Source organism: Solenopsis invicta, chromosome 16, assembly GCF_016802725.1.
Source record: "Solenopsis invicta isolate M01_SB chromosome 16, UNIL_Sinv_3.0, whole genome shotgun sequence".
Lineage (NCBI taxonomy): Eukaryota > Metazoa > Arthropoda > Insecta > Hymenoptera > Formicidae > Solenopsis > Solenopsis invicta.
This window is the reverse complement of record NC_052679.1, coordinates 7,475,722-7,499,978: the sequence shown is the minus strand read 5'-3', so window position 1 is coordinate 7,499,978 and position 24,257 is coordinate 7,475,722. Positions and strand designations below refer to the sequence as shown.

The 24,257-nt window shown below is 31.9% G+C and overlaps 1 protein-coding gene across 5 annotated transcripts in view; it reads left to right on the top strand.

Moving 5' to 3' along the window:
* The window catches only part of LOC113003293 (transient receptor potential cation channel protein painless-like), a 35,272-nt gene extending 11,627 nt beyond the window's left edge, over positions 1-23,645 (top strand). For 3 of the 5 annotated variants that reach the window (XM_039458503.1, XM_039458502.1, XM_039458505.1), the window contains 2 exons: positions 7,889-8,995; positions 21,731-23,645. In XM_039458503.1, the coding sequence (XP_039314437.1) occupies positions 7,889-8,995; positions 21,731-23,274 (2,651 nt within the window). In that variant the 3' untranslated portion in view covers positions 23,275-23,645. Of the gene's footprint in view, positions 1-4,958; positions 5,656-5,736; positions 6,018-7,888; positions 8,996-21,730 lie in introns of those variants that run through there. The other 2 variants (XM_039458504.1, XM_039458501.1) reach the window with 2 other exon arrangements.
* Positions 23,646-24,257: the final 612 nt, after the last annotated feature.

Sequence of the window (24,257 nt, the reverse complement as noted above, 5' to 3'; positions counted from 1 at the left end):
GCCTGTCTTATTTTTTTTTTTTTTTTCGTGCTTTTAACATGTTTAGTAAAGGAAATATATTTTTCTGTCGTTATAGGCAGCAAATCGGTATTGCCTTCAAATGCTGTAGCTATTTCCTTAATTATAAAATGAGCATCGTAACCAGCTACAGTAGCGGCGGAAAATATTTTGACAAGCACAATTTATAGAAGATAAATATTTATTTCTGATACAAAGTTATAACAAAGTTATAATATTTGTCCAAAAGCAACAATGCCTCTCAAAAGAAAAGAAAGAAAAAACACATTTAAAAACAAAAACTGCGTTATTTTTTACATTTTTTAAACAAATATAGAAAGAAAGTATTTTGACAAAACCATTATCTGTTGCAACTTCCAAACAAAACCTGTAATTAACCACCGAAAATTAATTTGATTACATCAGAAGCTTTAATATTAATTTGCAAAGCCCTTAGATTTGATCACAGCCGCACATCTTGCCGGCATAGAGTCAATGACCTAGTTTGCATCGTTAAAACTTTGGTATTCGTATTAAGTTTGGTGCGCACTAATGCTTTAATACAGGCTTGTTTACTTCAAACGTACTAAACGTTTCTTACACGACATTTTTTAATATGTTATCGTTTCAGAAAGACCAAATAAGATTACTTATCATAAAACCGGTCAATTAAGGTTATATTCAATAGGCCTAATCCACTACAAAATACGTTTCAGTGTTTACATCGTTATTTGTATCATTTGGTACGCGTATCAGTTTGGTACGATACTCTTGTTTGATACGTTCGTACCAATTTGATCCGGCAGTGTTTACATCGTGAGTACTAAAAATTTAGTACGAATTTGTTACGAATATAGTGCTTAATCGTATCAAGTGCACGATGTAAACTAGGCCAATAAGTTTGATGATCACAGTTAATGGTATTTCCTTCCATTCTTCTGCAAGACAGGCCATCAGATCTTGTTTTCGGGAAAATTTTCTTTTTCTAATCCGTCTATCTAATTCTTCCCATAGATGTTCTATCGGATTTAGGTCGGGACTCTGACTTGGCCACTCTAGAACTTTAATCTTTTTAGACATAAAGAACTCTTTTACATGTGTAGAGGTGTGTTTTGGATCGTTATCCTGCTGGAAAATTCAGTTTCTGGCAAGGTTGCGCTTAGCATAAGGGAGCATGTGTTTCTGCAGTATTTCGCAATAACGAAATAGGTTCATGATGTCCTTCACTTCGACTAACGGACCGACTCCTGAACGAGAGAAGCAGCCCCAAACCATGACATGGCCACCACAGTGCTTAACGGTCGGTACTTGGGGTCATCTCTTTTGTTCGGAGGTCGTCTAATATATCTTATTCCATCAGATGAGAACATATTAAACTTGCTTTCGTCGCTCCACAGCACGCGAGCCCACTCCTGACTAGTCCAGTTTTTGTACTTTTGAGCAAGTTCGAGACGCGCCTTTCTGTTCCTTGCGGATATGAATGGCTTTTTGGAAAGGCGTCTGCCAAACAAATTCACGGAGGCATTGTTTTACAGTGGTTAAACTAATGTCAAGACTCTTATTTAGATCTCTTGATGATTCTTATTTAGATCTCTGTTAATGTCAGCTGCTGTCAGACGTGGATTAGCGACACTCATGCGGCGGATAATCCTAGATACGTGGTCAATAAGTTTTGGCGGTCGGCCCGATCTTTGTTTGTTGCTAACCAAGCTTGTGGACTGTTCTTTACGGTTCCAAACCGAAATTATTTGTCTGCTCAGATTAAAATCCCTCGCTACTTGAGCTTAAGATTTTTCATTTTTTAATGTTGCAATAACAGCCGACTTTATGTCGTCGAAGTATTCCTTTTATTTTGGCATAGCTCCTGAACATAAACAAAACATAAAGTAAACAAAAACCGTAAATAAAGTAACTTACGTGAGCCCCTGCATGTCTCTTTTAGACAAAACCTTCTGTGTCAAAATACTTTTCGACTTACAGATTAAAGATAACAGCAGCACTTCCAAAACGAAACATCCACTCAATCAAGACTGATGTTGTCACCGCTGCAGACTGCAGAAAAGTGTTCACTAACAACAACTTCTAATCAACAGCACGCCCGGTGTGCGCTTTATCTGCAAAAAACGCGTTGTCAAAATACTTTCCGCCGCTACTGTAAATTGTGAAAAACTACGGGAATGCAAAGTGAATTTTTGTAATTTAAGTTACAGTTTGAATGGGCGGGGCCACGGTAACGATCGGTAAGGTAGCAATAATCGCGTACCCGCGTGTCGTCCAGCGCAAACAATTTTTTGCAAACATGACAGTGCGTGGTGCTGTTATGTTTTGCCCAATCGTCTTGTGTTAATTGCATAGGGACATTAGTTGATAAAATATTATTTACATTATGCGCTAAGCCTTTTAATTCATTAACAAACTACTCAACACAATCATTACCAGGACAATACCGATAAAATAATAACGCATCGTCATACGAACATTTCACGTAGTATGATACATTGAATACCTCGTGATGCTGACACGACGCCTCTCTCGCTAAATCCATTTTGCACAGAACACACTCCGAATTCGCGTACATGATGAATGGTAAGCGTTTCTTGTTGCAATAATTACCAAACTCAAGCCACTTGTCCTCCTCGCTCGGCAGGCGCTCGACGGATGGCGCAGTTATTCATTTGTTTGCAGTCCACTGTGTGAGCCTCTAACTTTTTACAAGAACTGAAGTACTGTAAACAGCTGTGAAAATAAACAATTTTTAAATATCTTTAAATATTTAAAAAATATATATACTTTTTATACACAAATATACGTTCCTTTTTATAATTATACTTACCGATTGCAAATGTATTTTTTATACTGCTTTTTGCTCAGTTGTGAGTTCGTGAAACGAAGACAGACTTTTAATCCATATAAAATGGCCGACGTTGTTGTCTTGTGGATCTTGCATATATAATAGGTTCATGTGTTTCTCCTTTTTGTTATCGGTGAATCAAATCGGAAGAATGCTTGAATCCTTTTCATTTTTATCAACACTGTATACGTTAATCAACATGTCGTTTAATTGTTTAAATTTCACAATGTTCTTTAAAGATATTGGAAATTCTATGTTCGTAAGGTTCAGCACTGTTCTATAATGCGGATACGAAGACGTTCGTTCTGTATTACGTTTGACTTGATGCAGAGCAGCCACCACTGACCGCGCAAAACACGCATTGTCTTTAGATTTCACGTTGATCACTGCTCTCTTCAACATAATTTCACGCGGTAATACGATATCACATCCCACGTGCAAAGGATTCTATTTATTTATATTTAACGTCAAATTTAACATTCGTGACAATGTCCATCCACTATCACGTTCCTGAAACTCCTCAAGCATCGCCAATGTGACTTCGATGATGCGCTGATCATCACACTCGCGCATATTTGAAGTTCGATAAAGTGCACAGTTTTTAGTGGCGACATTTTTATTAGCGCGTATATCACCCGTGACAAAAACACGGTGTTCACCCTTACACTGCCATGTTTTTTAATAGTCTCTTGCACTCGCTCGACCACAGTTTCCCGCACATCTTCGAGAAACTGACGCAGCTCAATATGGTCCTTATTAATCACCGCACCGGTCAGTATACGACTTTCAAAAGCCATATCTATCACGCCATTGGAGTCCCACACTGTATCCTGCGCCCACATGCATAAATCGTCCGTACAATGAGTCTTTTAGTCCTTCAAGTCGTGCGGCAATCGCGGATTATCTCTCACCAATCGTTAATCGCAGGCGTTTAACTCGACTACGCTCTTCCAGCAATTCAATAAGTTCATCACATTGCTGCTCCCATGCAATAAACTCTTCACTCGTATTTAATCGAGCGGATTGCTCCACTAAATCACGTTCTATTTGCTCCATATTATAAGTCACAAAAAAAGTACTGATGAATATATAATTTTGAAAATGTCTTTTGCAATAGTCTTTCAATTTGTGCAAATATGGCACAAATTACGCGGCATTATTTCGAACAATAGATCCCTACATTCTTCACAAAATTTCCTGCGGATCGATATGTATTCACGGATCATGTGTTCTCGTACAACACAAAGACCTTCAAATTCTGCACGCATTCTTATTACACATTTGGAGCAGTACTTATGAATTACATAGTCCGTTTCCACGTAATATAAATATATCACACACATTTTTTTTAATTCATTGAAAGTATTCATTTCCGCTTGCTTAAAATCATGTTTCTTTTTATTCAATGTTCTATCATTAGAGTCACTTTCATAACATGAATCGTCAGAAAGAACGTGGTCGAAATCTTCTTTGTCTGAATCGTCTGAATCTAAATTCATTCAAATTTATTTTCTATTTCCATTTCATCTTGCGGCACTATATTTTCTTCTTCCATCTTCGTGAGGAAAAAATGTATATATTGATATTCAAAATCTTCTTACAGAACTTCTCACGAAACTTCTTACTGAACTTTTCACGAAACTTCTTACAGAACTTTTCAGTGAACCGAGGACTCTAAAACTGACCGAGGGTAGGTCAGACTTCTCGTTTTTATATTGAGCCAGGACAATTGAGGTATACATTTGTGAAAAAATGTATGTCTCATCTTGACGTTGTCAAGATAAATTCAATGTTTTTGAAAAAGATGACATTCGTCATGGAACAAATCTTTTTCAACTTTTATTAATTTTAAAAGATAGTCACATGCCATTACATGTTTTGTAGAGTCTACCTTGAAAAGCAATTCATAAAGATAAATCATGTCAATCTTGAATAGAGCAGATTTCCTATGTCAAGATAAAACAATACAATTTTAAAAAGCATTTTCTTTCTATGACTAAAGTGAATAGATATTCTCTTTTGGAGATTTTCTTTTAAAACAAGTAGTCACATGTCATTAGATGTTTTGTAAGGTCTACACTGAAAAGCAACCCATAAAGATAAATCATATCAATTTAAAAAAAAAACTGATATCCTATGTCAAGATAAAACAATACAATGATATTTTGAAAAGCATTGATATAGTACATTGTCTTGATGGAAAGAATTGCCTTTTACATTTTTTATCAAAATTTTCTTTTAAAACAGATAGTCATATGTCATTACATGTTTTTGTAGAGTCTATACTAAAAAGCAACCAATAAAGATAAATCTCTGTCAAACTTGAATAAAGCTGATATTCTATGTCAAAATAAAACAATAGATTTTCTTTCTATGATTAAGTTGAATAGAACTTCTTTTGGAAATTTTCTTTTCAATAAGTAATATCTATGAGAAATTTCTAGGTTTGAACGATATCACTTTGAGAATTTTCCAGAATGTACAATGTGATATTGCTAGCTCTATAAATTAGGAACACTGAAACTACAGTAGTTCTTAGACTCTCGTAAAGTCTGTATTTTACAACATTTTGTAAGCGTATTGTGTAATTACTATCTGTAATAGAAGAATTTTGTTATAAAAAATTTTTGTTGGATATGTGGAGGGGATTACAAAATAGAGGAAAAGATTACATAATAAAAAGGAAACCAGAAAACGCTACCGCATCAGTCGATCAGTAGACAGTCGAAAACTCTCAGAAAAAAATATATACGAAGAAAAGATAGAGTACTATGTCCGCTTCAACAGGACAAAACGTGCAAAAAACTGTAAGTATCTATAATTTTTATATATTTTTATATATTTTGTTTCCGTTTTTGCAACTAATTTATCCATAATTTTATTTACAGAATATTGCCACGGTATACACCTCGTCCTTTCCCCATTTTGGGGAAAAGATTGGCATTGACATCCACTACATATAAATATCTCGACATCGGAATCAGCATGGGAACTACATCATTTATGGAGATACTTATTGGTGACAACCGAGGCAATCAAATAATCCTATCTCATGCAACGTGGACAACACTGTTTCAGAAACGTATGAACATTGAGCGACTAGTGCAGTCGACTTCACCTTCCTCAGCATTACCAATTCAAGATCTCATTGTACAACTCATGAAACTATGTAATGAAAATATTGTTAAATTAACATTACGTAATACTTACATGTATTTGAAACCAAAATCTGTACTTTTTCTGTTTGAACTCGTTTGAACATTGTGTTAAACATATATATTTTTCTTTATATCAATATACATACACAGTGAACAAAAAATATAAACATTTTGTATCCCTTTTACGTCAAAATTATGTTAATAATAAATGAGATGCTGTAAAACTCTTGCGAAAAGAATATGATAAAACCTCGTTTTTAGATTGTGAAATGTTAGCTTACGCTTTAGATACTATTGTACATGGTGCATTACATGACAAATAAATAAGGAAAATGAAACTTTAAAACAATGTCTTCAATATTATCTTTTCCTATTTAGCCATTGTCCCCTTAAAAGATGAAACATTAGTTACACCATATTCAAGCAAGAATATAACGTGTGTGAGTGAAAGAGAAAACCATGTACAATAGCCATAACGTGTGCAAGCGAAAGCGCACAAAAGGGAGGAAGACAAAGAAAGAATTATTTGGGGGACTTATGATAACGGTGGTGGGGCAATTTCTCCAAAATTTGTTATTTTATTTTCCTATTTTTAATTTTTAATAAATTGATATAAAATTAATATAAAAATTATTTTGATTAATAGTATAATATAAAAATTAGGTTAATAGGTTAATATAAAAATTATTTTAATTAATAATCTGATCTAAAAATTATTTTAATTAATTGATATAAAATTTATTTTAATTAATTGCTTGATATTAATTTAATTAATTAAAGAGGGGGGAACCTCTCCTCCCCTCCCCTCTCTTTCCCCATCACAAATTGAGTTAGAACCGGCCTACTATATCTACTTACAGCAAGTTTTTGATTTAGATCAGACAAAAAAATTTAATACACTTTACAAATTAAATTTAGGACATTTCTTTATAATATTTCTATCATATTGTTGGAACATTTTGGCGAAATATTAATACTGTATGTCTCTGAAACGTTTGTGCAATATTCTTCTACAATTTGCAGTATTACAATGTTTCTGGAATGTTACTAGAAGTTTTAATACTGTATAGACGTTTGTAATTGCAAAAAATATTATAGAGGAGATTTATGCATAAATTACTCTTATCTATTCTATTTTCTTCTGATTTTTGACAAGTAAATCCTCGTGTATAAACAAAAATTATTCTGTGTAAATCTCAAAAATTTTAAAAATTGTTATATGTTTTAAAATCATTTTCTTAATATTTTTAAAAAGTGTTTCAATTCGTACAAAAAATATGAGAAAATTGAAATTTATACAAAAATTTTGAAAAATTATATAAAGAATTAGGAGAAAAATTTTCATCAGATTTAGAAAAATAATTCTCATTTTATTTAATCAAATCGTAAACGTTGAATTAGCTTCTTTAAAAAAAAAAGAAAAACAAATTTAAAAGTTTTACAAATTTAATTATAAAAATAAACATACCGGTCAAAGGCAGATCTTAGTAAACAAAACTTATTAGTCTCAATTCTAATTTCATAAATAAATTTACGAACATTTACAAATTCCTTCAAATTACGCGCCGCATATATTCCAGATTTTAAAACATAATTTTTAAGTGTAGATACATAATAGAACCAGAAATATAATATCATGAAAATTATTAAATTGTTTACCAATTTCATAATTTTGATGCATACAGTCCTCCTTACAATTCTTCCTATTCCAAAAATTATAACAGTTATAACTGTAAATGATTATTCTCTTAGTTTAATTATTCTCTTACTGATACACTGTACCCGGTCATATTAAAATACCGTTTATACCATACTTATTTATAATAATTTTTTTTTTTAATTTAAACGAGTAAAAATTCTACATTTAAGATTTTATTTTCAGATAATAAAATGGATCTCGAAGAGGATTCATCCAGGGCGCTACAAGAGCGTCTACTGAATGTTTATAAGCCAACTCTAAATAATGCGCAAGTTATTTACAAACTATTGTTGGATGCCTTACGGTCTAAGGATTTCTATTGTTTCAAAAACACCATAGAACATCATTTAAAAAAACAGCCGCCAATTCTGGATATCAATTACGTATATCCGAACACGGAAGAAACATGTCTTGATACAGCTAGCAGAAATGGCCTAAAACAATTCGTAGAGTTTTTATTACGTCAAGGTGCAAATCCTAACAGAGTAAACGAGTTACATAATCGTGCTCCTATCCATTTTGCCACGGAGGGTGGACACGTGGACACCTTAGCAGCTTTACTGACAGAACCGACAATAAATCCAAATCTCCAGGCAGGAGAGCAGACTGCCTTACATATTGCGGTGAGAATGAACGATCTAACGTGCACTGATCTATTACTAAAGAATGGAGCCAGCGTTAATATTCCAAATAGTAAGGGCTTAACGGCACTTCATTTGGCGGCAAAAAAGGACCACCTGGACATACTGAAATTGATAATGGAAAAAAGCCGGCAGCGTCCAGACATTGATACTTATAGAGATTGTGATAACTGGACGATACGAGAAGTGATTCAGCACAAAATACCGAGTATAGTGTTGCCGCCCAAATATGAAAATCGCGAGGTAAATGTGGATGACCTCAAGTACTACCTGATTGCCAATGATGAAATAAACTTCCTGGAAAGTATGAAGAATGTCAAGATAGAAGATCTTCATAGTATAGCCGAAGAGCTGCTCGAGATGACTGCACTACGAGGTTTTCACAAAGCCGCGATTGGAATTCTGGAAAAACTTAAAGGGAGGCAGTTCAGCGTAAAGAAAGCTATGCAAGCAGCCGTTCAACAGAGTGATCGTGTTATTCTTCAGGAACTATTGAAAATAGAACCAAATATGGCCAATGATTTGATTCTGAATGCCTGTCAAATGCTAGGAATGCCAAAAAAACAAAGAGTTGATAACACTCACGATCAACTAGAGTGTCTCAAGTTGATTCTGGAACAAGAAAATGTGAACGTTCGTTGTAATGATAGTAAGTACACAAACATCATAAACAAAATAAATCAAATTTTTTAAATAACAAATAGGTATCGAAAGAAAAATAATATGCACCCTGGTGAAAATTTTCTCAGAATTCTTTATATAATTTTTCAAAACTAATATGTAATTTTATAACTTTCTTAAAATAATTTTTACATTTTTTATACAAAATGGAACATTCTTTTACAAATATTAGAAAATAATTTTAAAAAATCTGAATATTTTTTAGATTTCAAATTAATATTCCGATCAATATAACATCTAAAATATTTATATAAGAACAAATATAAACTATAATATTCATATATTTGGACAAATATAAACTATTATAGACAGGTATTCGTGGTTTAATACGAGGCTTATTCGAAAAGAGAGGTCCAAAACAAATATGAAAACTATGTAGAAATCGGACCTTACTTTCCGAATAACTCTCGTATATACATAGAAAAAAAACGAGAGTCGTGGGATACGTGTAAAATAATGAAATGCCATGATATCTCGTATAACTCGTGTTGAATTCTAAGAGAAACCTTTTTATTCTAATAAACATGAGTGATTAATAAAATCTTTACGGTGGATTAAGGAAAATTTAATTAAAAAAAAATTTAATTATAAAAATTTAAATTCTAATCGGCTACATTAAAATTAACTTAAGTAAGTTCTATATAAATATGTGTATACGAGGTGTGATCAAAAAGTAAGGTGACTTTTTGAATTTTGCGCGCTCTGTACACTCTAATTTCAAAATTTTTTTTTTTGTGTTACACTTTGTGGTACACTCGTCACGATCATATGTTCACAGTTTTGACTATATAGCATGTGTTGTTTTTATGTAAGAGGCATAAAGGTTAGACTCGTGTTTGCGTGCTCAGCGATTTTTTGCTGTTGAAAATAATAGAGCAGAGAGTTTGTATATTGTATGTTAATTTTTGTGTAAAAAATGGTATTAAGTGTTCAAAAACTCTTGAAATGTTGACAGTGGCGTACGGTGAGTCAACTTTGAGCAAAAAAATGTTTATAAATGGTATAAGTTATTCCAAGAGGGCCGAGAAAATGTTAACGATGAACCTTGCTCTGGACGTCCCAGCACGTCAAAAACCGACGAAAATGTTGAGGAAGTGAAAGAAATTGTGTTGAAAAATCGTCGAATCACGATTAGAGAAATAGCTAATGATCTTAACATATCGTTTGGCCAATCAATTTTAACGGATGTTTTGGGTATGATACGTGTGTCAGCGAAATTCGTTCCAAAACTGCTTAATTTTGATCAGAAGCAGCGTCGCATGAACATCGCCCAAGGCATGTTGAACGACGTCAATGATGATTCTGATCTGCTCAAAAGGGTTATAACTGGTGACGAAACATGGGTATATGGTTATGACGTCGAAACCAAAGCCCAATCATCCCAGTGGAAGAGCCCAGGAGAGCCAAGACCGAAAAAGGCACGCCAAGTTCGTTCGAATGTGAAGGTTTTGCTCACAGTTTTCTTTGATTACCATGGCGTTGTGCATCAAGAATTCCTACCACAAGGTCGTACGGTAAACAAGGAGTATTACCTTGTGGTTATGCGGCGTTTGCGTGAATCAATAAGAAAAAAACGTCCGAAAGTGTGGAAAGAAAATTCATGGATTCTGCACCATGATAATGCATCTGCGCACACGTCGTTACTAGTGAGTACTTTTTTGGCCAAAAACAATACTATCATTATGCCTCAGCCACCGTATTCACCAGACTTGGCTCCCTGCGACTTTTTCCTCTTCCCAAAATTAAAAAGGCCTATGAAAGGACGAAGATTTGCGACGATTGAGGAGATTAAGGCTGCATCGCTGGAGGAGCTCAAGGCAATACCCAAAAGTGCATTTCAGAAATGTTTTGACGACTGGAAAAAGCGCTGGCACAAATGCATTGTATCAGAGGGGGATTATTTTGAAGGGGATAACATAATTTTGGATGAATAAATGAATATTTTTTTTATAAAAATGAAAAGTCACCTTACTTTCTGATCACACCTCGTATGTGCGTGCGTGCGTGCGTGCGTGCGTGAGACAGAAGTATTTATTTTTCTGGTTGAAAGGACTCAATTTCTGCTATTTCTTCAATTATTTCTACATGGAGATTATTGATGAAATTCTCTGCTTCTTCACGAAAAGTTGGGAATTGTTGAAGACTCAGTTCTATGTTTGATACAGGAGAGTAATAAGGGGAGAGAAGAAGAGGAGAAGTTAATTTTTGAAGTAATTGTAGGCCTTTAATGTAAATTGTAGGCCTGTCTGCGCGCTCGCCTGTTCCGGCATCAACGCTTCACGTCGGCGTAAGATATGTTTTTGCGTTATCGTGGGCCTTGTTAACTTTTCAATACAATTAAAACGCGATTTTAATTATCGGTGTTTTAAAATAAAGCCGCCGTTTCTTTCTCTTTTTTTTTCTTTAAAAAATAAATAAATCAAATATATAAATTTAAATAAGAAAGTAATTAACATAGAACTACCCGTGAGAGAGGAGAACGAGTTTTAATCGGATTGCAAGAGATACAATCAAATCGGTTACATTAAAAAAAAAAAAAGTAGGATTCCAGGATCTACGATCCACAAACATAAGGACTCCTACAGAAATATTACTATCTTACTTCAACGAGCATCTAACTCATTCATATGCAATGGTTCTTCGCGCTAGAAGAAGCCACCTTTAATTATTTTGACTTTAACATGTGTTAACAAGGTCATGACCTTAAGTGACCTTCAAAAAGGTTTAGGGATAGGTCACTGTTCGTATGTATATATATTGTCATTTTCTGACATCCTATATAGACTATACATGCGTTTGCGACTTTCCATTTGTGATTTCAATAATAAATAAATGTATCTTGTGATGACCCGTTTTTCCCATGCACGGACGTAGCTCGTCAGGATTCCAAGGCACAAAACGGGTCTGAGAGAAATAAACTCACAAGGAATGTCATGGAAGTGTCCACCTCAGATTTAAACGAGCTTTTAATATGTTGTAGTACAGATAAAAATAAGAGATACGTATTTTTTTATTTATTGTGTCTCTTATTTTGATATGTACTACAACGTGTTAAGAGGTAACGCCACTCTAGAGCACAAAAAAAAAAGCTGAAATGTGATAATTTTTTTAAAGAACATATAAAAAAACAAGCACATTAAAATTAAGGGCTTTACTAGTTATACTTAAAGGTATAATTTTTTTTTAATTTTAAAGTAAAAAATGCGCTAGAGCTCCGTAACCGCAGATGTCATCATTTTTGAAAAGCGTCGCACGGGCGGACCGATTCCTCCTACAATTTTTGACCTGGAACAAAACACTAAAAAATTTTAAAGTCTTGATATGATTAGCTAGAGACGTACAAAAATTTTTAAATTCTATTTTTTCTAAAAATGATGCGAGTTTAAAGAAAGAGTTTCATTTTTAGGGAAAAAATTGCGTAAAAAGTTATTTATAAAATTAAAAGTTTGCAACAAAATTAAAAATCCGTACGTACTTTTCTGAGAAATGTTAACCTGAAGCTACAATTAAAATTTCAAGTGATTTCATGAAGATCTGTTAAAGTTATGAATCTGTCCGATTTTAAAAATACAGTTTTGAGAAAAACGCATTTAAAATTTTTTTGATTAGAGTTCAAAGAAAGAAATTTTCAATTTACCTTTAGTTTGCGATGCGAGCACATTTGGCCTTCTATGTTAAAATTCTTCTCCTCTTCTTCCTTTCTAGTCGACATACTTGCAAGTCGAATCTTTTATGCAGCATCAGTAGCAAGTTAATTGCCGAAAATTTGATGCGGCGCTCGTTGGCTTTCATACAGAAATTATAACAGTTCTGGCCGATTGTAATGCCTCTATAATTTTTATAATACTTAACAACTCATCATTATAAATATGAACAGAAATATTTGTAGCTAAATCAAGGACGACCTTGCTGCTTAAAACAGTTTTTGGAACTACAGACGAGATCGTAGCATTAAAACTCGTATTGCTATTTTGGGTATAACCGCCAATGCATCGGTTGAGAAAGTCATTGCTGCTTAACTCATTATAATTCGGCTTAATAGCATTGAAAACTATTTCTGCCAGTGCCGACTTGTGTTTATAATCAGCTAAACAATTGGTAGCTTTTGCCCTTTGCCACGAACACCAAAAATCTTTACCGGCCAGACATTGCGTACGCTGCCGTTCTTTATCTGTTGAAAGCTTGTGATACAACGTTGCCCATATCTCGTTCCTCATCTTTTCAGTGGAATCCTTGTTTCTTCGAATGGCAAGTCCATAATAAATTGTAAACTCATCAATGAGCTTGCCGGTAAGCATTCCCTTACCTCCGAGGCCTTTCACAAATTTTTTTAGGTTTCAAAGGTGAATACCCATACGCTTTTGTACATGATCAACGCAGGCGGATCCCGATAGCCCACGGGACTGATAGCACACCACCACTCACAGTGGCCGATGCTTAGAGTTTTTCCGTTGGTTGGATTATTGAGTTAAGATCGAGTTGGAGATAAGTCAAGATGATTGTTGTTGGGTTATCGTACCGTGCGTTATCGGATCCCGTCTAATCAACGCATTCTTTCTTAGCTACAATAACATTTTTATAAGGCTGGGTATCTAAAATTCCTTTAAAGGTTTTACAATCACCATCTCCAACATAATTAGAATAAATTACTTGATGTAATGTCAATGAACGCTAAAACATTTCAATCACCGAGTCTATTTCCATTTTTCCAGCAGAACCGTGGTGATTTGCTTGACATTCATTAACATGAGCTTCGAGTCACTCTGCATACTCTTCTGCATCGGCTTTTTTTCCAGTATTCGCAAGATTTACAATATTTTGATTTTACACAAATATTGATCACTTTTCCGGTATGCCATCCGATGAGCGATACGAGCTCAAATAACGAAGAAAAACCGCGTTTCCTCTATAATTCATCAGTTACCGCCAGCATTAACCGGATTTCGATTTGTCTCATTGATGATGAGGCGATCTTCTCTAGCTGACGTTATTCATCTTCGACCTTGTCCTTTTCTTCGACGAAATTCGCCTGTTTCTTGATAACAAGCCCAAACTCGAAAGAGGATAGATGAACACCTATTTTCCTTGCAACATAACTTTGATACAATCCTTCCAAAAGATCAATAATTTGCGCACATTGAATTTTGTTTAAACTAGGCATTGTTACGACTTTATCGTTTGCTTCTTGAGTGATACAGTAAAGAATAAGTTTACGCCTATATAGAGTTTTGGTATTTACAGTTTTTATATAAATCAATGTAAATCACTACATTTCACAATTTCTCTGAATCATGCAAAAACTGTAAACCCCAAAACTCTATATAAGCGTAAACTTATTCTTTACTGTATTACTCAAGAAGCAAACGATAAAGTAAAGTATTCATATCGGGGGCGGCTTTTTGATTAAAGAGGTTGAGCACAAAAATATCATTGTGCATAATTCGAAAGTAAATAAACAAAGGTATATTTTGATCCTATAATCAATTCGCTATCTGTATTTTAAGTAGCACTTTATTCTTGTGCGTGTTTACATCGGGAATGGTCAAAGGGAATAAGCCAAAAATTTCATGTGTTTATTTCAAATTCAAAAATTTCATGTGTATATTTTGAAATCACATAATTAGCACTAAATTATAGCGTAAGCATTTTATTTTTTTAATTTTTTTTCAATGAAATGAAAAAATAAATTTTAACTTTCTTAAAAGTGATTTGCTGCTAAATGGTTGGAGCAATAAAATCGCGATTAGAGCAATAATTTATCACGTAAAAAGTATTGAATGTTTCATGTGATTGAGCCCATGTTGGCATGCTTAATAGTAATTAAGTCATTTCAATTCTACGTCATAAATTAAAATGGATTACATGGCCCGTATAATTTCTTTTGATTGACAAAATTAAAATCCCGTAATTTCAATCTCACTTGATAGATTAAAATGGATTCAAAGAATTCTTAAACTTTAAATGGATAGAAATGGACTCATGTAGTTAGCAAACAGATTGTATATGTTATACATATAGAGTGAAAGAGCCAACCACGAATGCGTGAACTAATAAAAAAAGACAGAACGAGAAACTCCTCAATAGTCTCAAAACGATACCTCCCCACTCATTGTCAGCTACATTCAACTACGCGCCCAACATTAGACAAGTATAAAGATGGCCCTCTCATATTCTTTCTCTTTCTACTGCATAACGTTTCCACTTACAGGAGCCGCATGCCTATTACAGGTTGGATTAATGCCAAATCAAATTCTTGATTATTTGCAACCATTTCTATCTATTTTTGAATTTTTAAATCCATTATTTGTTGGTTCATGGAGCACAGACGTACGATCCATACTCCAATCGATTAGAGCCCCAGTAGTCACGTGATTAACCCTTAAAAACATATTGAAAATTCCCCTAGATTTTCGATCGCTTACTGTGTAAAGACGGAATGAAAAAAAAGATTTGGGCTAAATGGAAAAAAAGTTTCAAGTCTCTTCTATTGACTGCTATGATTGACCAACTTCATTACTTAACTAAAATGAAATGACACAAAAGTAAAGTTTTTTCCGGAAGGTTTCCCAGACCCACTTATGTGTTCAAGGGTTAATTGGCGAGTTTTCTTTCTTTATAGGATCTCTACATACTTTTATATAGATAACGACAAACACTACTTTTTGAGTAGAATAGATTCTTAAAATTTATTATTCTATAATTTCTGAAGAAATCTTATAAAAAATGAAAAATATGAAAAATTAAAAAAACATTACATTTTTTTCATTAATCTTTATATTATATGAATTCTGATATATTCTGAGAATTTATTTTATTCTGAAGAAAACTTGAAAAACCAGCAAAATTTACAAATTGTTTTTAGAAATCTTCATAAAAATATAAAAACATTTTTTTAATAAAAGAGAGGGTAATATGAAACCCATTTTCATTTTATTGAATAACTTTGTTTATAATTAATATTTTCTATTGAAACTTGAACGATTACATTTTTCAGAGTGTTGTTTGACAAATTTTACATTCAAAATAATGAAATATTTATTATTTAGGACGTGATTTATAAAAATCTAATTCACTGCATAATCGGTAGAAGAAAAAAAGTGGTTGTAATATGGCTATTTATAAAAATAATTTTAAAAAAGTTAGTTTAATTTAATTTAGTTTAAAATTAGTTTAAGTTAATTTAGTTTAAAATTAGTTTAGTTTAAAAAAAACACAGTACCTTGTTACAAAATTAAATATTTTTAAATTTTTTATTGTTTAGAATTTTTTTTGCGTTGAGAAGCTTTAGAAGTACCATTAAAAATTTTATTAAAAATATTATTTTATCTCTGTTTAACATTAAACGACAAGCATAAAATGATGTCTCTAACGTTCCTAAACGCTGCTCTTTAGAATGGCAATCGATTTATCGAAGAAATATTTCAATATAAAAATTTCGCTTAAAAAACCATATTAACAAAATCCCATGTTATTGTTTTAACTTTCTATAACTCGAAATGTACACGGCCAAATAAAAAGTTAAATAACAAAAAGACACGCGAGTCTATATACCTTCGTGTGATAATACACTCAAGTTTAAGAATTGGCTTCAAAACCATCGCTTGATGCGCTATCGTGTAGCGTAGCGCACAAGTTCTTGGTTGGCCAAAATAATAATAAATATAGCGCAATACAGGACTATCTTCCTGCAAATGAACTTCTGTAACAGTGCTTGCGACGTCCTCAAATTGAAATATTTCTTCTTCTAGACGAAAATGTTGTTTCGGTGGGAATAATTCTTTCATTGCAACTCCTTTATGATATTTATCTAGTTGCACTTGTGGAGGCCGATTCCACTTCATTGGCTCTCTAGTTTTAGAACAAGTATTTTCTATGTTAACGAAAATGCATAGTGCAGCTGCATGTCTACAGAAATCTTTTCCACCATTGCATGTGCAATTTGTATTATGCGCTGTTCTGTTAGGGTTCAACTAACACACAACAAATACCCATACAACACATGGACGTAAGAAGGATGCAAATTAGACATCTGATACGAGTCTTGAGTACGTCTTGTGTACATCCGGATGTACTAGGGATGTCTCATGTTCCACATACAAAGGACGTACTTAAAATGTCCACACCAGACATAAAACGTGCACAATTTGGACATAATTAAGAAATAATGCAAAAAAATCTTTATTTTTTTTAAACTTTTAAAAACTTTAAATATTAAAGATAATTGATGTAAATCCTGCCGAAAATGTGCGATTAAAACCGATTTAAAAAAAAGTAATCCAAATTGATCGGGATTTCTGCACCAAAAATATTGTATTAAGACCTATTGAAAATAAGATCAGAAGTCAGATAGATTTATTAAAACAGAATACATTATTGTAAACGTAATAAATGTTAGCTTACAAAAAAAATATTTCTTGTATCATTTTTGTTAAAAAGGAGTAAAAAAAGATTAAATTTAAATTAAATATTTAATTTATATACAAGATTAAATAACAATACAAATTGTTATTTACATGTATAAATATAAAATTTTATGTGGAATAACGTTCCACACACACGTTATGTTTAAAAAAAGTGAGAGCGAGTATCCGTCTCGAGGTTACAATAAGCAGCTCCTAAAAGTCTCACTGAAGTATGAACCAGTATGAACTGGGAACTCGGCCGCAGTGGCGCCTAGATATAATGCCTGTGGCCGCACTCAACTCACGAGAAAATCTCCTGCGGCGTGGCCACCTAGCGTTGGTGTCAGAACTCACTTGTTAAATCCATTTCAATTCAAAATTACAGAATTTCATAATTTATAATTAAATCAAATTTTAATGCGATATGACACACTGAGACGCTAACAATTCTTGTATGTCATTTTTAAATAAAGAGATATTTTGATGACAACACTATAAATCACGTTAAAAAATTTGTCAAATTGTCCGAAAGCTATGCTTTTTTGGCAGTTAATAAACAATTGTCAAGACAAAAATAGTTTTTGAACAATTTTATAAATTAGTTAAAATGATGTACAATGTTATTTTATAAAAATAGCTTTTTATTTAAAAAATACCACGCAAGAATTTTTAGCGTTAGGTTTTTAGCATATCATTTCTTGATACTAATTTTAGGATTTTTAAACGTGGTCGCTGAGAGTATTTAGGAGTCTTAATGCAAATAAATTAAAATTTAAAAAAATTTTTATATTATTTATTACACTTAAATAATTCGCGAAACCAATATTAAAATCAATTACGATTCGTATAGAATTAAAACCGATTACTTTTTAATCCGCTTGCGAATTGAATCGATTAAAACAGCTTAAAACCAATTAAAAAGTATACTGTTTTAATCTGTTTTAATCACATTTTCGGCAGGGAAGTTTCATTGCGACGCATAGATTTCCTATAGCAAAAAATATAATAAAAAATATCACAATAGGTTCACAAAGTCACATGTAAATTGTGCGGACATTCGCATGTCACTATGACGTTACTGAGATATCATTATGACTAATTACTTGTCACACAACAACGTCTATGCAATATCACAGTGACATTTTTTGCTATGGAGAATCAGTTCTGTAAATAAACAAAATTTATTTATTTACAGAATAACTTAGCAGACAACAAAACTTTGTATAAAAATCATCTTGAATACTTAAAGTACTTATACAAAGAATGAGATTCTTCCAATGTTGTAAAAAATAATTATATTTTTAATAACAAATAAAGTAAATATAATTATAAAAATGTGTTATTAAATAAAACTATAATCTTATTTATACAACTTTAATATGTATATAGTTTATTTAAAATGTAAATATTTAAATATATTTCCAAATTTAATTTACTTTGTACGGACCCCAATCAGCACATAATATTTTTTAAATGTTTTTTAAATATTTATTTAATATTAATTATTCATTGTTTATTATAACAACCATATTTATTACACATTTATTAAATATTTATTTAACATTATTTAAATATTTAAAATAATGATTTAGAGAAAATATTAATTTAATAATTATTTAACGTTTATTTAACATTTATATTTCATTAATTACTTATTTAAAATCATGATTTGGGAAAATGTTTATTTTACGTTTATTTAATGTTTATTTAATATTCATGTTACATTAATAATTTATTTGCAATAATGATTTAAGAAAACATTAATTTAACATTTATTTATCATTAATTTATTATTTATTACTTTGCAATAATTTTTCATTTAAAACAATAATTTCAAAAACATTAATTTAACATTTATTTAACATTAATTTAATATTTATTTTACATTAATCTTTCATTTGAAACAATTTCAAAAATGTTAATTTAACATCTATTAAATATTAATTTAATATCTTTTTTTTTTTTTTTTTTTTTTATAAACTTAAATACTTTTTTTTTAAATATTTATTTTTTATGAAATATTTAATTGAGAAAATGATTTTAGTAAGTATTTTTTAAATGCTTATTTAATATTTATTTAATGTTTATTTAATATTAATTTTTTTACTTTCTTTTTATCTCTATAAAATTATGTTTATTTATTATTTATTTAACATCTAAGCTATTTATTTTTCAATTATTATTGGTTTTAAAATTTGTTTAAAAATTCTTTCAATAACATTTATGAAAATCAGTAAAAAATTAACTTAATTATATATATTTATATAAATAATATGTTTTAATTTTATATGTAAATTTCGTCTTTTCGATAACATATATTGATCTGATCTATCAGTGATGTATATGTATTAGCACAAAGATCATCACAAGAAATCAGTTTGCAGCAGCTATAGAAATCAAGCATTGTTTACGGCGGTTATGACTTGGATAAGTAACCGCGTGGAAATTTCCGAAAAAAAATTCTTTAGAAAAAATCTCAATATTAAAACAAAAATTTTTTTAATACAAAAAGAGGCATGATTTCATTAATTTTAACGTTTTCAAAAATTTTTTTATTGCAAAAACTTTTAAAATGATTTTTTAAGGATATTGTTTTGTTAATTTATGCTGCGTTAAAAAAACATTTCTTTAACGTTTAATGAACATTTTTTTTAAATGTTTAAAAAACGTTTTTATAATATTTAAAAAAATATTTTAACGTTAAAATAAACACTTTTTTAATTAAAAATAGGACACTTATCTCATTATATTTAACGTTTTTATAAATATTTTTAAATGTTTTCTAAATTTTTAAAAACATTTTAAAAATATTGTGTGCTGATTGGGATATAGAGAATGTCCTCTGGATATACAGCGGACGTCCTCTGGACATACAGGAGATACATGCAGAAATTAGATCGACATAATTTCCGGTTATGTTCCCGAATGCAATTATGATTAATACATTAATGTATTAATGTATTATTCTAATTATTGAGTCTGCACCGATCGCAATCATATATAACAGGACGTCCAGAGTACGTCTCTCGACATAAAGCGAATGTTCGAAATACGAAGACATAAACAAGACAATCCAGGACATAAATCGGATGTCCGAAGGACGTCCATGTGTTGTGTGGGTAAACATATCATGCAAAAAGTGTGAAAAAAATTATTGCAAAAATGTCAAAAAATATATTTTTTGCACAAAGTATACTTTTTGAAATTACTTTGAAAATAAAATCAATTATTACATTTGAAAAAAAAAATAAAGAAAATAAACCACCATCAACGAAACATTCAACATGCAATTTTCGTAAATAAATTTTGATACTATTATTTAGGAAAAAAATTAAACATAGGAATTTTCAACTTATATCGTTAATATAAAGTTAAGAAAATAAATGTCTGCAAAAAATTATTTATACTTGCATGATTATATTTTTAGGAAAAATAATCTTCAAAATTATATTGAATTACGAGCTTGAAAAATATCGCGAAAAAATTCACTTAGACACTTTTCACAAAAGGCAACAAAAAAAATTTAATGAAAACTGACAGTGGTAATAATATATATAAACATAACGTATACTATAAAGTAAATAAATGGAAGATAAAAAATACTTTAACTACCTTATAAACAGCGGTGTTTTTTATAACATCTTCGGGGGAGATTTTTAAAACATTGACAAGAATTCGGCGAGATTCGCCACGAATTTCTTCCCTAACTTCACTTACATTACAACTTTTTACTAAATTGGCTCCCAGAGCCAAACCTTTATTACAAAAAAAACTGATGCCGAAAGTTTCGAAAAAACTTGTAATTGTTGTCTTGGTCGGATTTTTTTAAATTATTTCTGAAATAAACAAACCGCTCCAAGACGTTTTGACATGCACTGATATGAAACGGCCAACCAAGAACTTGCGCCCGCGCTCACCGCGATGGCGCTTGCTTTTTCGACATGGTTGCGAAGCCAATAATGAGGAAGTGTATGTAATTAAAGGTTAAAAGTGTACCTTAAAAAAGTTTAGAAGTGCTCAAAAATAAAAATGCCTTATAACAATTGTCAGTTATTATGTACTGGCATATTAGCATCACTAAAAAACAGCGGGCTACTGAATAAATAACGCCATAAGCAATTGTTAGAATACGTCACCTAATAACGGAAATAATAGGGATAGCCATATTGTCGACAGTAGTCATAATACCTTTTTTTTCTCTATAAAATATTATGAGAAAATTTTCACTACGGCTGTTCTGTATGTTTTCCTTTTTACAGGCTTTACAAACTTTTTCTTATTATAATTTAATTATTTTGCAGATAAAGGCAATACTCCGCTACATTACGCGATCAGTTCTGGCTGTCAAGAGGCGATGATATTACTTCTCGATCGAGGCAGCTACATTGGTCATATGAATAAATTCAACATACCGCCTATTGCAGATATATCGACACATACGTTATCGCGCTATTTTGATGATTGTTTGCAAACGCGAAAAGATCGAACAAACGAGTGTACGATTGAATTTAATTATCGCTGTTTAATGCCACACAATGTTGCCACGGAACAAGATAAAACTAATTGGACAACTCATGAAATGGAAGTATTCAAGTACATTGCCGGTAACAGCGGTCTCAAACCCTTGCTGAAACATCCGCTGCTTTCTTCTTTTCTCTATCTTAAATGGTATAGAATACGGCATATTTTATACGCAAATTTCGTCTTTTACATAATTTTTTATCTTTTGTTAAACGTTTACATCTTCAACATGACTTATGATATTCGGAGAGAAAATGAAACTCAAATTGCCAACGAATCTGTTAGAATTTCGAAAAGTACTTTGGGAAGTGTCCTGAACAATTTTCTATGGGGCTTAATACTTGGCTTAATCACTATAATGTTGTTGCTTTTTATCCTCCGAGAGATTTTCCAACTTATATCCTGCGTTAGCATTAAGCGTTATCTAATAAGAAACTGGTTAGAAATTATATTAATTATATTTACTGTTGCTGCACTGTGCGGCGCAGGACTTCAAATCGATGCTCTGGTATTTCTGTTGTCGGCCTGCGAATTAGTAATTTTAATCAACCAGCATCCACGTTTGTCGACCGGCATTGAAATGTTCCGAATGGTTTCTTTTAATTTTATACGCTTTTTGCTCCCTTACCTGTTTCTTATCTTTGCATTTGCTCTAGCTTTCTACACACTTTTCAAAGACGGTAACGACACAAACTTTCACAATCTCTTTCTTTCAATCTTTAAAACTGTTATCATGCTCACTGGCGAGTTTGACGCCAACGACATTCCGTTCATCTCGCATCCAATTTGGAGCCACATTGTATTTATGTTGTTTGTCTTTTTTATCGTTATTGTACTGTTTAATCTACTCAATGGCTTGGCAGTCAGTGACATCGCTGAGATTTTGTCTAAAGCCGAATTAGTTGGACTTGTTTCTCGAATACGTTTGCTTGCCTACATTGAAGAAATAGTAGTTGGCAAATCTTTCAGGCATTGCTTTTGCAGTAATTCGCGATGGAATCTTTATAGATACCTCGCTAAGAGAATTCTTTTGTTTCCTCATTTTCTAAAAGACGGCAAAATCATTATTAAACCATGCGATAACTCGGATGCTTATGATAACGATCTATATTACGAAAAGGACATTCACAGTGAATCCATAAAGTGTGACCAACAGTGGAATACCTCGATAATGGATCCAGACATAATTAAACAAGCTAAACGTATTATTAGGAACAAAAATCAAACAGGTAATGAGAAGATTATAGCTATATTGAACAAATTACAAGACAAAGGGACAACAATTGAAATAATTTTAAAAACTACAAAGTTTACAGAAGAATAATATGGTAAAATATTACAGAATAATAATATACAGAATAATAATATGGTAAAAGTAATAGAGAATTAATAAAACGTATTATATTTTTTAATATTGTTTAGTATTAAAATCTTACTAGAACTTATTCTTTATATGCCCCCCTAAAACCATACAATACATAAAAAAATTACTTTTCCTTAACAAGAATATTCTGAGAATATTTCAAAATTATCATAATAGTAGATTACTGATACTTTTAGAATATTTGATGTACGTACAGTGATATACTTCGCATATACTATGCAAGTTCTTATCTACATCCTACGGCACTCAAAATATATATCAGATGTACAAGTACGAAATGCAAATTCATTTTCCAAAAAAAGAAAAAAACACGTAAAATTTGGAAGAACGATAAAAAGTAATTTATTCAAAGCTCCATTGCTAGTTATACATTTTTCCCATCTTTCGGGTAATTTGTAGATACCACGCCATTAAAAATCTTTTGCCGTGAACCATTCATCGAACCATTTTTTCACATCTTTATACAAACCAAAGCGCTGCTCAGCAAGTACGTGACCCATCGATACAAACAAGTGGTAATCGGAAGGAGTCAAGTCTGGTAAGTAAGCTCCATGGGCTAACACTTCCCACCTGAGCGATTCCAACGTATCGCAAACCGGTTTTGCCGTATGTGATAGAGCATTGTCGAAGAAAAATGATCGTGTTGTCTTTTTCGATATTCTGGTCGTTTTTCGAGTAGCGAACGGTTCAAATCGATCAATTGTTGTTGGTAGCGTTATGTATTAACCGTTTCATCAGGCTTTAACAGCTCATAATAAACCACACCCTTCTAGTCCCACCAAACACAGAGCATTGTCTTTCTGCCAGAACGATTTGGTCTTACGGTTGAAGTGAATGGTGCGTTTGGGTCTACGCGTGATTTTTGCGCTTGGGATTTTCAAAATATATCAACTTTTTATCTCCAATAACGATACGATGCAAAA